General features: G+C 37.5%; 1 protein-coding gene across 1 annotated transcript in view; it reads left to right on the top strand.

Annotated features, from left to right (window-relative positions):
- Positions 1 to 9,931, top strand: part of LOC106091348 (uncharacterized) — a 368,801-nt gene extending 358,870 nt beyond the window's left edge. Inside the window, exons 6-7 of the mRNA XM_059363513.1 lie at positions 2,946 to 3,198; positions 6,384 to 9,931. Coding sequence (XP_059219496.1) covers positions 2,946 to 3,198; positions 6,384 to 6,634 — 504 coding nt within the window. The 3' untranslated portion in view covers positions 6,635 to 9,931. The remainder of the gene's footprint in view (positions 1 to 2,945; positions 3,199 to 6,383) is intronic.
- Positions 9,932 to 14,096: the final 4,165 nt, after the last annotated feature.

Below are 14,096 nucleotides of genomic sequence, written 5' to 3' on the forward strand. Positions count from 1 at the left end.
TTATACTATTGGGTTGCCCAAAAAGTAATTGCGGATTTTTCATAAAGTCTATTTGAGCTCTTTCAATCTCTTAAAATAAAATGTTATATTAATCTCTAATTATAAAATTGCATGTTGCCCATGGAAATTCCACTAAAGAACAGGGGCAAACTTCTCACTCCAATTCAAGTTAAAGCTCAATGATGAAGTGCCTTCTTTTACAGCCTAGTCCGAACGGCGGGCAGCAGTGCGTCACCTCTTTGTATCGTCATGTCTTTCGACCTAGAGACGAACCCTATTGAAATTGGAAAAAATCGGTTCAGATTTGGATATAGCTCCCATTTGAAGTAATAATGCAATAAAATGTTCACTTGTTAACGAATTCTCTCGAAATTTGGCCGCATGGATTGGCTCTCGACCCTAAAATAAAAGTGGACCTATCGGAACAATATGGGATTCAAATATATTCAAGAGTAGAATACGAATTTCATAAAAAAAGTTGGGTCCAAGTACCTGGAGGACTGCCCTAACACCAAAACCCCTTAAAATAGGTTTATTTAACGATCTTGACAATAAAGATATCAAATGAAAAGTATGCGGGAATAGATAATGAATCTGGCATACAAATTCATGTCGAAGTATAGGGGTCACCCCCACCCAACGCCCAAAATGGGCACATTAGCCAATCACAGATATATGGGACTCGGTTTGTTTGTTCCGTATAGACTAACAAAACGGCAGAACCGTTTTTCTCGAAATTTTCGCATGCTGTAAAAAATAGCTTATATAATTTTTCCGTATCGGAAGGGGGACGGACCCTCCCCCTTATGCCAAAAACACAACCCAAAATCAAAAGTGGACCGATCGGGGCCATATAGGCATCAAATGAAAGGTATTGGAGAGTAGAATATGAATATGGTATCAAAATTTGAGTATAATCACCCATCGGGCCGCCCGAACCCCAAAACTCCTCCAAACATACATATTGGACGTTCATTTCAATATGGGGATGAAATGAAAGATATTCGGGAGTAGATTTCGAATCTGGGATACAAAATCAGATCGAAGTATAAGGGATCACGCCACCCCTCTGAAGCGCCATTAGACCCATTATGACTATATGCTACTTGGCTGAAACGATTCTCTTAAACTTTTCATAGATTGTGTACGTTTGTCTGAAAGGAAACATACAGCCCTATTCTGAATAACAATTCAGCAAGTGCATTTATTGACCAAATATACTAAAATTTTGCACAACACTTTCCTCGATGACTACCATAATATCTGAGAAGTTTGCTCTAAATCGGTTCAGATTTAAATATAGCTCCCATATATATGGTCGTCCGATTTTTAGAAATATTGGAATAAAATGCTCGTTTGTTAACCGATTCTCTCGGTATTTAGGAGGAGTGATTTTCTTATAATTGTTGACATTACTAGTGAATATCATAGAAATCGGCTCAGATTTAGATATAGCTGACATATGTGCATATTCCCCGATTTTCACTCCAAGAGCCACTATAAGCGCATTTATTGACCAATCTTGCAAAAATTTAGCACAACGCTTTCCTCGACGGCTATCACAATATCTGAGAAGTTTGTTCGAAATCTGTTTACATTAAGATATAGCTTCCATATATATGTTCGTCAAACTTTGGATAATTTGCAATAACGCTTTCCTCGACGGCTATCACAATATCTGAGAAGTTTGTTCGAAATCTGTTTACACTAAGATATAGCTTCCATATATATGTTCGTCAAACTTTGGATAATTTGCAATAATGTTGTCATTTGTCAATCGTAGTTATTGGGTTGTCCAAAAAGTAATTGCGGATTGTTCATATAGTCGGCGTTGACAAATTTTTTCACAGCTTGTGACTCTGTAATTGCATTCTTTCTTCTGTCAGTTATCTGCTGTTACTTTTAGCTTACTTTAGAAAAAAAGTGTAAAAAAAGTATATTTGATTAAAGTTCATTCTAAGTTTTATTAAAAATGCATTTACTTTCTTTTAAAAAATCCGCAATTACTTTTTGGGCAACCCAATATTATAGTTTGATCCTATAGGTCCATCAAAATTGGTTCAAAATGTGATATAGCTCCCACATTGTACTTATAGAGTAGGTGTAGGGTATTATATGGTCGTCTCCGCCCGACTTTGGCCCTTCCTGACTGGTTTTTACATGGCATAATACCTCACGAATGTTGCCAATATTAGGAGGAGAAAACCACCGCAGAAGTTTTTTTCCAGATTATCTCGCCAGGATTCGAACCCAGCCATTCAGAGTCATAGACGGACATGCCATTCTCTGCACTATGGTTGCCTTTATCTCTTAATATAGTCAATGCATTGATTTGGCGTCAATGTGTGATTTGTTTAAGATCCATGGCATACTTTTGATTGGTAAATCACTCTTCTATTAGAGCTCTTCTTTGCAGTTACAAAACAGTGCAGCAAGTACAATTTGTTGGGGTTTTGGTTTTTTTACCCCGAAAGGCAATTAAATCACAGCGCGGCGAAACAAAGAGCTTTATGGCTTACAAAAATGGGGATATATTCCCTTTTAATATTGAACAAATATGTGAAGCTTAAAGTATATGGCAAAGATATAAACCGAATTTTAATGCACATGTTTCCATAAATAAGTTTGAAATTAACCATTTAACAACCAGCAAGTCAACACGCATTGTAATTATGTTATTTATATGTAATTTTATTTAAATTTTACATTTTATGCTTCTTTTCCATTTGTCCACATTTGTCCCCATCGACCACCAACCCTTGCCCACCCTTGATGTAGTTCATATATTTACTCTTTATCTTTGATTTAATAAAATCCCTGCTATTTTTCAATTAGCTTTAACAACAACATCAACAACAACACCAATAACAGCTTCAACAAATGCTGTCGCTTATTTATTTGTTAATTAATGTTCATAATTTCTTGCATTCATCGTTTCATTGTAGGTCAACAATGCCGATGTACAATACATACGGACCATTGATAATTTGATTGCATCGCGCATTAGCCTGAAACTGCAATTGCAGGGTGTACACTTTAGCAGCGTTAATCCTTCAAACTATGGCCATGTTTATGGCATAAATTCCGTGCATGGTGGCGGCTTAGTGTTGCGTTGCACCGCAACCATTGGTGAATTGTATCAGGAATACAAGGAAATTGAACTGGGAACACCGCAAAAGGATCCAGTGCCAGCACGAGGTAAGCATTTTGACATTTTAATGAATACGTTTGGGCGCGAGTGCACCAGTGTTTGTGTGTCTGTGTGTGTGCGTGTGTAAAAGAGGGTATGTGCCTGATATAAGCACTGCGTTGTGTTAATGCACTTTGTTTGGAGAAAATCGATTGGAGGATAATAAAAGGTTGCTTATTTAAATTGTTTCAATGCAATATCAGAATGCATTATGTGGGGGTTTGGGAAAGGCTTTAATCAAATGGTTCTAATTTAACTTGGCCACATTAAGGACTTGATTGCTGTCAATTGATTAAAGCAATAGACATGACAAGACTTCTTACAAAAATCCAAGTTCGACGATATCTCTACAAATATAACAAGTAAAAAAGCATTAAGTTCGGCCGGGCCGAACTTTGGATACCCACCACCTCGGGTATTTATGTAAACCCGCTTTCATCAAAATTCGTTAAAAATTTCATACCTTATGTCCCACATCAGTTATATTCAAATATGTTCCCATTTGGACCAAATACTAATAAGTACACTAGCTATATCTAAAAATAAACCGATCTCAACTATATACGACACGGATGTCGAAAATCCTAACGTAAGTCATTGTGTCAAATTTCAGTGAAATCGGATTATAAATGCGCCTTTTATGGAAACAAGACTTTTAATCAAGATATCGGTCTACATGGCAGCTATATTCAAATCTGGACCGATTTGAACCAAGTTGCATAAAAATGTCGAAGAGCCTAACATAAAGCACTGTCCCATATTTCGGCGAAATCGGACAATAAATGCCTCTTTTATGGGCCCAAAACCTTAAATCGAGAGATCGGTCTATATGGCAGCTATAAGCAAATCTGGACCGATATGGGCAAAATTGAAGAAGGACGTCGAAGAGCCTAACCAAACTCACTGTCTCAAATTTCAGCGACTTCGGACAATAAATGCGTCTTTTATGGACCCAAAACCTAAAACCTAGACATCGGTCTATATGGCAGCTATTTCCAAATCTGGACCGATCTGTGCGATAATGCAGAAGTATGTCAAGGGGCTTAACATAACATACTGTCCCAAATTTTGGCGACATCGGACAATAAATGAAAATTTTATGGGCCCAAAACCATAAATCAAGAAATCGGTCTATATGGCAGCTATATCCAAATCTGAACCGATCTAAACCAAATTGACGAAGAATGTCGAAGGGCCTAACACAACTCTCTGTCCCAAATTTCAGCGAAATCGGATAATAAATGTGGCTTTTATGGGCCTTAGACCCTAAATCGGAGGATCGATCTATATGGCAGCTATATCCAAATCTGAACCGATCTAAACCAAATTGACGAAGGACGTCGAAGAGCCTAACCAATTTCACTGTCTCAAATTTCAGCGACATCGGACAATAAATGAGAATTTTATGGGCCCAAAACCATAAATCAAGAAATCGGTCTATATGGCAGCTATATCCAAATCTGAACCGATCTGAGCCAAATTGACGAAGGATGTCGATGGCCCTAGCACAACTCTCTGTCCCAAATTTCAGCGAAATCGGATTATAAATGTGGTTTTTATGGGCCTAAGACCCTAAATCGGAGGATCGGTCTATATGGCAGCTATATCCAAATCTGGACCGATCTGAGCCAAATTGACGAAGGATGTCGAAGGGCCTAACACAACTCGTTGTCCCAAATTTCAGCAAAATCGGATAATAAATGTGGCTTTTATGGGGCTAAGACCCTAAATCGGCGGATCGGTCTATATGGGGGCTATATCAAGATATAGTCCGATATAGCCCATCTTCGAACTTAACCTGCTTATGGACAAAAAAAGAATCTGTGCAAAATTCTCTATTTTTATATTCAATATCTCTATTTTTAAAGACTGTAGCGTGATTTCAACCGACAGACGGACGGACATGTCTAGATGGTCTTAGATTTTTACGCTGATCAAGAATACATATACTTTATAGGGTCAGAAATGGATATTTCGATGTGTTGCAAACGGAAAGACAAAATGAATATACCCCCATTCTTCGGTGGTGGGTATAACAAGTAAAAGCGTGCTAAGTTCGGCCGGACCGAATCTTATATACCCTCCACCATGGATCGCATTTGTCGAGTTCTTTTCCCGTCATCTTTGCTCTGCTATTAGAGCGAATCAAAATATAGTCCGGTTTGGACCACAATTAAATTATATGTTGGAGACCTGCTTAAAATGTCAGCCAATTCGAATAAGAATTGCGTCCTGTGGGGGCTCAAGAAGTAAAATAGAGAGATCGATTTATATGGGAGCTGTATCGGGCTATAGACCGATTCCGAGGATCCGTCGTACAAAATTGCAGGCAAATCAGATAATAATTGCGACCTCTACAGGCTTAACAAGTCAAGATCCCAGATCGGTTTATATGACAGCTATAACAGGTTATGAACCGATTTGAACCCTATTTGACACAGTTGTTGAAAGTAAGAATAAAATACGTCATGCAAAATTTCAACCGAATCGGATAAGAATTGCGCCCTCTAGAAGCTCAAGAAGTCAAGTCCCCAGATTTTTTTATATGACAGCTATATCAGGTTATGAACCGATTTGAACCATACATGGCACAGTTGTTGGATATCATAACAAAACACGTCGTGCAAACTTTCATTCCAATCGGATAAGAATTGCGCACTCTAGAAGCTCAAGAAGTCAAGACCCAAGATCGGTTTATATGACAGCTATATCAGGTTATTCGCCGATTCGAACCATACTTGGCACAGTTATTGAATATCATAACAAAACACGTCGTGCAAAATTTCATTCCAATCGGATAAGAATTGCGCACTCTAGAGGTTCAAAAAGTCAAGACCCAAGATCGGTTTATATAGCAGCTATATCAAAACCTATACCGATATGGCCCATTTACAATACCCACCGACCTACATTAATAAGAAGTATTTGTGCAAAATTTCAAGCGGCTAGCTTTACTCCTTCGGAAGTAAGCTGCTTTCGACAGACAGACGGACGGACGAACATGGCAAGATCGACATAAAATGTCGTGACGATCAATACTTTATGGGATCTCAGACGAATATTTCGAGTAGTTACAAACAAAATGACCAAATTAGTATACCCCCCATCTTATGGTGGAGGGTATAAAAATAGTAAATTTGTTTCATTATTAAAAAATTTTTTGATATATTTGCTTTTTTTCTTTTATTTGCAGTGACCCTCTCTTCCGGATCAACGGTCAAAAATTTCATGTCGTTGTTTTCATCGGGCGGCAATACAAAAACCACAACATTGGATTCTACAAAATTGTTTCTATTGACGGCCATTTGTCATTTCGCATCGATTGATACATTGCTGCTGCAGCTCTATTCAAGTGTACATAAACTGTTGAGGTACAAATTTACACAGCATTCGCAACAAAATGGCGAGGGTTCGCATTTACAACAATTATTATCACAGAGATAACTTTATGGCTTTGATATCAATTAATTGCACCAAAAATAAAAAATCAAACAACACAACAAAACCAAAAAAAAAAAAAAAAACAAATCCAAATCCAAACAGAGAGTGTAAGCATTTATAAATGAAAGTAATCAAATAAAAATAACGACAACTACCACAACAACAACAGCAGCAAAAAGAACAAAATTTAAAAAATTGTGTTATATTTAGCGTAAAATGACGTTGCTGGAGTTGATTACGATAGATAAAGCGCGCTATGGATATGGATATGGATAATGATAAATTATAAAGCTTATTATTTTTACTAAAAGAGCGAGTTGTAGAGAGCATAAGCATGCAAACAATCCATTGTTTGCCTGTTTGTAGGTTTATTATTAATAAATGAATTAATTAATTATATTTTTATAGTTAATACGCCATATGATATGATTAAGATTAACAACAGAGAATTGTAAACATTTAACGGACACATGTGTATAATTGTTTATCGATTTCGTAAAAAAAAAAACTAAAAGGATAACACAATTGTGGTGATTATGTGTGTATGAGTGAGTGTCACAGGTATGGTCTAAGAGAACCCAAAACCCACACCCACTCTCCTACAGGTGTCATAATTTGGCTTTTGTGGAAAAATATATACCTTATGTACTCTATCCAATCTAAGAAAGATATAAAAGCGAGACAGAAAAGCAGTTTCTAAGGAAAATAATACCAAGTTTAACCATTTGACTACCTGATCATTCAATATGTTTGATATGGATACATATCAAACAATCGTCTGTGGCCGACCTTTTCTGTACAACTCAAAACATTTGCCTGATCAACACAAAACGTCTTGTACAATCAAATTTCAAATTGCAAATTTTGCCCATGAACATTCCACTAAGGACCGGGGGCAAACTTCTCACATATCAATGAGTGCACTCCGATTCAAGTTTAAGCTCAATGATAAGGGGCCTTCTATTTATAGCAGAGTCCGAAAGGCGTGCAGCAGTGCGATACCTCTTTGGAGAGAAGTTTTACATGGCATAGAACCTCACAAATGTTGCCAGTATTAGGAGGGGAAAACCACCGCTGAAAATTTTGTTCTGATGGTTTCGCCCGGATTCGAACCCAGGCGTTCAGCATTATAGGCGGACATGCTAACCTCTGCGCTACATTGGCCTCCTTGCACAATCTCCCATGTTTACATGAATACAAGACTATTCGTTCATGTGTTACATTCATACTGAATATTAATTTACAAATGTTCTATCACAACTTTGCAAATGTTCTCACGAAAATCTTAAAACTAGTCCACTAGGAGAAGCCAACGCAATGGTAGCTTTGTTCGTGCCTATGTTCCTCCAAGTAAAAGCGTGCTAAGTTCGGCCGGGCCGAATCTTATATACCCTCCACCATGGATCGCATTTGTCGAGCTCTTTCCACGGTATCTCTTTTTAGGCAAAAAAAGGATACAAGAAAAGAATTGCTATGTTATTGAAACAATATCAAGTTATGGTTCATTTCGGACCATGATTGAACTGAATATTGGAGACCATAGTAGAAGTCATTATGTAAAATTTCAGCCAAATCAAGTAAGAATTGCGTACTTTAAGGGCTGAAGAAGTAAACTAGGGAGATCGGTTTATAGGGGAGCTGTATTAGGCTATAAACTGATTCATGACATATTCGACACGTATGTTAAAGGTCATGTGAGAAGATGTTGCAGAAAATTTCAGTCAAATCGGATAATACTTGCGCCCTTTAGAGGCTCAAGAAATCAAGATCCCATATCGGTTTATATGGCAGCTACATCAGGTTATGGACCGATTTGAACTATTCTTAGCGCAGTTGTTGAAAGTCATAATAAAACACCTCATGCAAAATTTCAGCCAAATCGGATAATAATTGCGTCCTCTAGTGGCTTAAGAAGTCAAACCCCCAGATCGGTTTATATGAGAGCTATATCAGATAATGGCCCGATTTTAACCATTCTTAATACAGTTGTTGGAAGTCATAACAAAAAAAGTCATGCGAAATTTCAGCCAAATCAGATAATAATTGCGTCCTCTAGTGGCTCAAGAAGTCAAGACCCCAGATCGGTTTATATGGCAGCTATATCAGGTTATGAACCGATTTCAACCGTACTTAGCACAGTTGTTGGAAGTCATAATAAACTACCCCGTGCAAAATTTCAGCCTAATCGGATAAGAATTGTGCCCTCTAGCGGCTCAAGAAATCAAGATCCCAGTTCGGTTTATATGGCAGCTATATCAAAACGTGGACCGATATAGCCCATTTACAAGCCCAACCGACCTACACTATTAAGAAGTATTTGTGCAAAATTTCATGCGGCTAGCTTGCTTTCGGCATACAGACGGACGGACAGACGGACGGACAGACGGACGGACAGACGGACGAACGGACATGGGTAGTTCGACTTAATATGTCATGACGAATATTTCGAGGAGTTACAAACAGCATGACGAAATTAGTATACTCCCATCCTATGGTGGAGGGTATAAAAATGTTTCAAAAAATTGGGTTGGTGATATAGGCAATTTCCAGGACAGCCACTGTAGACACATTTGCCGTTTCATCGTCTACCGTTCAAATATTTTAACAGGGTTGAAGATTAGGAAACTTTGTGATTCAATTAGGCTAATAGTTCGATTAGCCTTAAGGTTCGATTAGGCTTAAGGTTCGATAAGGCTTAGTCGTGGCAGTCTCACTTGTGATACTAAAGGAGCAGGAGAGGGAACGGTAGTTGCAGATTTGGCAGAAATTTTGTACAACGGCTTCTCCCATGACCTTTAACATACGTGTCTAATATGGTCTGAATCGATGTATAGCTTGATACAGCTCCCATATAAAGCGATCTCCCGATTTTGCATCTTAAGCCCTTACAAAGCGCAATTCTTATCCGAATGGACTGAAATATAACACAATGACTTCTGCAATATTCAGCATTCAATTCATTTATGGTCCGAATCAAACTATTACTTAAGATAGCTCCATTAGCATGACAGTTCTTATTCATTATTCATACTTTGCCTAAAAAGAGATACCGCCCAAAGTACTCGACAAATGCGATCCATGGTGGAGAGTATATAAGATTTGGCCCGGCCGAACTTCACTCTCTTTTGTTTTTTCACTCTCTTTTGTTTAAACGAGTTGTAAAACTCCGTTGCCGTAACAAGGTGTCCTACTACGTTATCAGTTGTGCCTGCCTCTAACTTTCATGCTGTGGCAAATAAAGGGTGATTTTTTTGAGGTTAGGATTTTCATGCATTAGTATTTGACAGATCACGTGGGATTTCAGACATGGTGTCAAAGAGAAAGATGCTCAGTATGCTTTGACATTTCATCATGAATAGACTTACTAACGAGCAACGCTTGCAAATCATTGAATTTTATTACCAAAATCAGTGTTCGGTTCGAAATGTGTTCATTCACCGTTCAGCGATGAGGCTCATTTCTGGTTGAATGGCTACGTAAATAAGCAAAATTGCCGCATTTGGAGTGAAGAGCAACCAGAAGCCGTTCAAGAACTGCCCATGCATCCCGAAAAATGCACTGTTTGGTGTGGTTTGTACGCTGGTGGAATCATTGGACCGTATTTTTTCAAAGATGCTGTTGGACGCAACGTTACGGTGAATGAACACATTTCGAACCGAACACTGATTTTGGTAATAAAATTCAATGATTTGCAAGCGTTGCTCGTTAGTAAGTCTATTCATGATGAAATGTCAAAGCATACTGAGCATCTTTCTCTTTGACACCATGTCTGAAATCCCACGTGATCTGTCAAATACTAATGCATGAAAATCCTAACCTCAAAAAACCACCCTTTATTTTTGCTGAAATACTAAAAAATGTCTTTGGGTGTAAATAGCCTAAAATTTCCTTCCATGTAGTCGTGCCGCCTTCCCTATTCCTGAAGCCATTTTATGTACATTGGTCTTGTATTCCGTGGTATATCCGCCAATGCATAAAAGAACTTTTCATATAGTCAGCTATTGTACCAGCTTCAGATCAGGGTACCAAAGATCGCAAAAAGTTAATTGGGATCGTTACTTCAGGTAAATCCGTCTTCAAGTTTTAATTATCTTCAAAGTACGTTTGCGTCCTACAAAGGTGCAAACTCCTTTCTTAAGGATGTATTCTTTAAAACTAAACAGCCAATTGCAGATCGTCAAGCCCTATTCCAAAAGGAGCTGGGGCTGTCAAATGTCCTCCACATTTGTTCTGCTAAGTTTCCACTTAACCAAAAAGTTTAAATTACATGTCGTATGTATATGGGAAGTTTTGGGCATTAAGGTAATGGACACAGAGCTTTGTATTTCATCTTTTGGATTCTATTCAAGTCAAATGTTTGTAAATTCCTATTATTTTTTCCAAGAAACTGCTTTTTTGCCCATAAATCTCTATCCCAATAAAAGAAATGTAAGAAATTCAATGATAAGACAACATAAGTTAATGGCTAAATAATTGAATAGTTCATAAATTAAAAAGATAAGAGTTTAGAGAGGCCTGGGTAAGGTAAGGCGAGGAACAAGGAACATTGTTCTCTTCTCCGCCTTGCAAAGCCTTCCTACAAAAAGGAACTTGTGTAGTTAAATAAATATGTAATAATTAAAAAAATTGATAAGTGTAATTGTAAGTCTACAACAACTACAACATACAAGTACATCATTATTATTATTGAAAATAATAATACATATTAAAGATAAAACATTATTAAATGTGTTTTAAACCAAACAAAAACTATGAAACCCATACATCCACACACAAAACTGTGCAAATGAGAGATTGAGCATGAAGCCCATGATGTTGAAGAATGTTCTCTTCTCCTCCATCTCTAATTAATTGTCGGAAACATTTTAAATGTGAACAAGGAAAACCACAAAACAAAATATAATTAATATTATTACTATTATAATTATTATTATGTGCATAATTGCAGATTATATGGAAGATGCTAATAAAACAAGCGACATCAACAACAAAAACACCGTAAAAAAAATCAAACACATTGTAAATTAATTAAAAACATACAAAGTAAATTAATATTAAAAAAAACCCCATAACTATTTAATATGGAGATTGTAAAATTATACGATGATGATAATGATAAATCACATGCACATGCCAAAGCAGATGCATATATGGTAATGACGATAATGTGAGAACATATGTGAAATAAAGAAACTAAATAAATGAAATGTTAATTTTAAACAAAGTTTTTGCAATTAATCATTATTCGGAAATGGTAAGTAAGATACTATTTTTACCATTTTACTATTTTTCATGGTACGTCATACAGTGAGATTGCAAAAACTGATATTCCTAAACGAAAAATCGGATATCCTTGACAGAAAAATCGGATATAAATCAAATGAGAGCAAAATTGTTTTAAATCAATTTAGGCTTACATGGTCTTGCATATAACAAAAAAGGAGAGCAGCCATGGTCGAATTGCGCGAAATGTGACTTCAAATGATCCATCGCTGCAAAATCATAAAATTGTGGGGGGATGACTAACTCTGAGTTACAAGCAGCATGGCACAAACAAAACAATCTTTTGATGCCAAGATGTACACGTTAGCGATATGCATTGACATCGAGGTGTTTTTATACCCACCACCGAAGGTTGGGAGTATATTCATTTCAACACATCGAAATATTCATTTCCGACCCTATAAAGTATATATATTCTTGATCAGCGTAAAAATCTAAGACGATCTAGACATGTCCGTCCGTCTGTCTGTTGAAATCACGCTACAGTCTTTAAAAATGGAGATATTCAACTGAAATTTTGCATAGATTTTCGTTTTGTTCATAAGCAGGTTAAGTTCGAAGATGGGCTATATCGGACTATATCTTGATATCGCCCCCATATAGACCGATCCTCCGATTTAGGGTCTAAAGCCCACAAAAGCCACATTTGTTATCCGATTTTGCTAAAATTTGGGGCAGTGAGTTGTGTTAGGCCTTTCGACTTCCTTCGTTAATTTGGCCCAGATCGGTTCAGATTTGGATATAGCTGCCATATAGACTGATCCTTGGGTTTAGGGTCTTGGGCCCACAAAAGCCACATTATTATTATTATCCGATTTTGATGAAATTCGGGACAGTGAATTGTGTAAGGACCATCGACATCCTTCGTTAATTTGGCTCAGATCTGTCCAGATTTGGATATAGCTGTCATATAGACCGGTCCTCCGATTTAGGGTGTTAGGCCCATAAAAGCCACATTTATTGTCCGATTTTGCTGAAACTTGGGGCAGTGAGTTGTGTTAGCCCCTTCAACATCTTTCTTCAATTTGGTCCAGATCGGTTCAGATTTGGATATAGCTGCCATATAGACCGATTTCTTGATATATGTTTTGGGCCAATAAAATGCTCATTTATTGTCCGATGTCCCCGAAATTTGGGACAGTGAGTTAAGTTAAGCACCTTGACATACTTCTGCAATATCGCACAGATCGGTCCAGATTTGGATATAGCTGCCATAGAGACCGATATCTAGGTTTTAGGTTTTGGGGCCATAAAAGACGCATTTATTGTCCGATGTCGCTGAAATTTGAGACAGTGAGTTTGGTTAGGTTCTTCGACGTCCTTCTTCAATTTTGCCCAGATCGGTCCAGATTTGAATATAGCTGTCATATAGACCGATCTCTCGATTTAAGGTTTTGGGCCCATAAAAGAGTCATTTATTGTCCGATTTCGCCGAAATTTGGGACAGTGCTTTGTGTTAAGCTCTTCGACATTCTTATGCAACTTGGCCCAAATCGGTCCAGATTTGGATATAGCTGCCATTTAGACCGGTATCTCGATTTAAAGTCTTGGCCCCATAAAAGGCGCATTTATAATCCGATTTCACTAATATTTGACACAATGACTTATGTTAGGCTCTTCGACATCCGTGTCGTATATAGTTGAGATCGATTTATTTTTAAATATAGCTAGTGTACTTTTTAGTATTTGGTTCAAATCGGAACATATTTTGATATAACTGATATGGGACATAAGGTATGAAATTTTCACCGATTTTTGATGAAAGGTGGTTTACATATATACCCGAGGTGGTGGGTATCCAAAGTTCGGCCCGGCTGAACTTAACGCCTTTTTACTTGTTTTTTTATTATTGTGAGAACAGATACACTCATGCAATCCTAAGGGCATAACTGAGATGATCGGGTCCTCAAAGACTGGATAAACCACATGCTAGGGTACTTCAAAGGGGGAATTTTATTGCCCTGATCCTGAATGGGGATTTTAATCCATAAATAAGCCTTGCACAACCGAGCAGATAAAGAAAATGGAGAAAGTTGGGAACCACAACTTGGAGACAGTCAGTAACTTCATCTACCTCTGCACCGCCATAACCGAAACGAATGACACCAGTTTTGAGATAAAGCGAAGAATAATACTGGCAAAGAGATGCTACTTTGGACTAAGTAATCAGTTTAGCAACAAG

This window comes from Stomoxys calcitrans, chromosome 2 (assembly GCF_963082655.1).
Source record: "Stomoxys calcitrans chromosome 2, idStoCalc2.1, whole genome shotgun sequence".
Taxonomy (NCBI): Eukaryota; Metazoa; Arthropoda; class Insecta; order Diptera; family Muscidae; genus Stomoxys; species Stomoxys calcitrans.